This window comes from Lupinus angustifolius, chromosome LG11 (assembly GCF_001865875.1).
Source record: "Lupinus angustifolius cultivar Tanjil chromosome LG11, LupAngTanjil_v1.0, whole genome shotgun sequence".
Classification (NCBI taxonomy): Eukaryota; Viridiplantae; Streptophyta; class Magnoliopsida; order Fabales; family Fabaceae; genus Lupinus; species Lupinus angustifolius.
Window position 1 is genome coordinate 6,857,674 of NC_032019.1, and position 3,354 is coordinate 6,861,027.

At 36.0% G+C, this 3,354-nt stretch overlaps 1 protein-coding gene across 1 annotated transcript; it reads right to left on the reverse strand.

Moving 5' to 3' along the window:
- Nucleotides 1–3,063, reverse strand: LOC109361137 (probable indole-3-acetic acid-amido synthetase GH3.1). Its single transcript, XM_019606463.1, has 3 exons — nucleotides 2,608–3,063; nucleotides 2,337–2,438; nucleotides 1–1,625 (listed from the first exon to the last, which is right to left on the reverse strand). Exons 1-3 carry the CDS (start codon nucleotides 2,925–2,927, stop codon nucleotides 242–244), a joined length of 1,806 nt encoding a protein of 601 aa, XP_019462008.1. The 5' UTR covers nucleotides 2,928–3,063; the 3' UTR covers nucleotides 1–241.

Below are 3,354 nucleotides of genomic sequence, written 5' to 3' on the forward strand. Positions count from 1 at the left end.
AGCAACTAGCAACACATACACTAGACAAATCAACTCTATCAAAAAAGAGTGACAAGTCACATCTTTTACACAAGTTAATCTAACTAGAAAACATAATTAACCTAACTAGGAGACATCTCAATGCAATGTCACCAATCAAGGTTTAAAACCCTCCACAACTCCTACTCAAAGAAACTAATAACAAAATAAATAAATAAAAGAGATCTAAATCTACATCTTTGAGCCCATAAGCCTAGAAGTATCACCTTCTCCTTTCAGGGGTCCAATGCGGCAAATCTTGGCTAAAATGAACAGACACCACCCTAGAGTCCAATAGCTCCATTATGGGAGAAAAGTTTACACACCTTGGCACCTTATATTGATTAATGGATGCACCTCTTGAGATTGCATAATCCATTAGTTCCTCGAATGTCCCACCCTTTACCACCCTTATTTCCAATGGCCCTATTGAATGATCTGCTACCCTACACTGTCTATAAACTGAGTTTAATGATTCCTCCATCTCCAAACAACATTGGGTCAACACATCATGACTCAATGAGTTAATAGACGAGTCCTTTGTCAATAACTCCCAATATATAACATAGTGACCTGGTATTGTCCTAGTATCTGCATAACTAGTATACTCAACTACACTTGTGTTAAACTGTGCCAAAAGTTTTGAAGCATTATCCACCGCACTTTGCAACTCTGACTCGTCTGTTTTGTCTGAGTCAATGCTGAGTAACACATTCTTCCTTCGCACAAAGTGAAATTGTGGTGTTGAATTATGAAACCCAGTGACTCGAAGGATATCACCAACTCGATAACGATATAGCCCCGCATAGGTTGTGATCACTAGCTCATATTCCTTTCCCACTTCTACATTAGCAAGGTCAGCAAGTCTTAGAGACGAGTCACGAGTAAACCCAACTGAATTCATGGTTGATGAATGTGGGAGGAACTCAAAGTAAGCCATGTTTGGCATGATAGTGTAAGAAACCTCGGAGGGTGTGCACATTGGGTTAAGATTAAGTCCAAAGTAGCACTCTGAGGAAGCGTACATAGTACATGCCATAGGTAAACCACCACTGTAATAGTTAAGTGTTGGTATATATTGGGCCATAGCACCTGTTACAATCACATCTAGGTATTTGGTGTTAGGCCAAATCCTAATGATAATTCCTTCCCAATTTTCTTTTGAACATTCTTTTCTCACAAACGATGCCAATTCTGGGTCGGGTTTCAAAACATTTTTCATATGATCTTTCAATGTGAGGTCCTTGATCTTGGAATTCAGAGTTCCAGTTTGTATATCATGTGCCAATTCAGTCCAATGAAGTTGGAGGAATCGAATTGCACGGAGGAGGCCGGAAGCAAAAACGGCGCCGAGACGGAGGACTTGGTTGCGCTCTATAAGACCACAAAGCATTTGAATGTACATGCTTTGGAAGGAGTCAGGACACAAGATGGCTTCATTTGGACTGGTGTAGACCATATATGGGTCAAAGGGTCGAGTCTTGAAATGTTCACTCTTGTAATAGCTTGTAAGAACCGGACGAGCCAATAACCCACTAGGGGTCTTTGTTTCGGATTTCACGAATAAAAAATAAAGACCTTTTCCTTTGTCCAAACCAGGTACATAACTGTTCATTTCAAGACAACAAACGTGATTAGAATGAGTTCAATATTTATTAATAATTCAATGCTTGAAATTATTCTCTAATTCTTGGTTACTTTTTATATTTAATTATGTGTACAAAATTAATGTTTAAATTTATAATTTTGGTATCAACACAATCTTCCTAAAATTTAAATGAAAAAAATTGAGATAGTACAACTTTTCTAAATTTATCAAATATGTTTAATACTAAGACTGATGTTTGGGAAGCATCGTTATAAACTAGGAGCATTGTCTAAGAAAATACAAAAAGGAAAAAAATTGATTTAAAAAAACCAAATACAACAAATTATAAAAGCATTATATTTTAAGATAAAATTTCCATTTAGTTTTCGACAATATTCTCATAAGTTTATTAACATTTATCCTTAATAAACTAAGTGAAAAATATGTATACAATGGTAAAAAAAAATTGTTATTACTATTCATATTTGAATATCATTAATCATTAACTTCAATATAAATAATATAAATAAATAGTAAATATACCAATAATACATGGATATTATGATAAATTTTAATATATTAAAGATGTTGGTCTTACTAAAGAATTCTCCTTTTCAATTGACAATTTCACATGGTACCGATGGACATTAATTAGGCACAAAATAAGAGAGTAGCAAGTGGAAAATATTGAAATGCCTTGCCCTGTTATCTCGAGAGGAAAGTAACTTACAGGTTCATAACTGGCATAAGGAGGCTGTATAGAAGTTGGCGACGATCCAGCTCTTCCTTTATTGTTGGCATCAGTTTTCTTTCTCCACCTGAAGTCCCAGAACTGCATTTTCCCCAAATTAACTTCAATTAACCACAATAAATTATAACAACAAAAATTGCATGCATTGCTTAATTTCTCTATCATTTCTTATCATCATTAATTGTTCATATACACATTTGACCACATTGGCTTATAATTGTGAGAATTTAGTTGGAAAGAATTTCTATACCTTGTCAGGAATTCGGAGATGGGATGAGCAGACAAGATTTTAGAGCGGTCGCCATTAGCGATACGCTGAATCTCAGGCTGGACATCCTCGTACGTGATCACTGGAATTTTGGACTTGAAGGTTTCACGGTCGGTGGCGCCACCAAGTTTGAAGCGTTTAAGCCACTCTGTCTCCGCGTTCCGGCTCAGAATCTCAGCAAGCACACGCTCTTGAACCGTGTCTGCATTTCGTGTCATTTCCTCAATGAATTGTAACGCTTTCGCGTCTTTCTCACACGCAGGGGGGCCCAGTGGAGATGAAAGAATTGAATCCACTGCCATTTTAATTAATTTAGTTAAAACCGAAAACAAATAAAAATGGGATTTTAAAGAGTCAATTGGAGTGACTTGTTAAGATAAATTGAAGAGCTATTGAGTTAAAGAGCCTAAAGGAGAAACATTTTTGGAAAAAGAAATTATAAAGAAGGTAGAGAAATGAATTGAAGGATGAGGTAATATTGGTGGTGTTGTAGTGTGATAGATGTGTGAACCTTGTAGACTTTATATAGGGGTAAGGATAGTGGGTGTATAAAGACTAAGGGATGCCATGTCATCCAAGTAAGACCTGTAAAGTGAAGAATAGAAGAGAGAGACGTTTAAGTTTGGTCTAATAAGGAAAAATTCAATTTATATAGAATTTCTAGTGCTTCATTATCATGCAACTGCAACTAATTCAGTACTTAAAGTTTAGATGATCGTAATGCCAGCA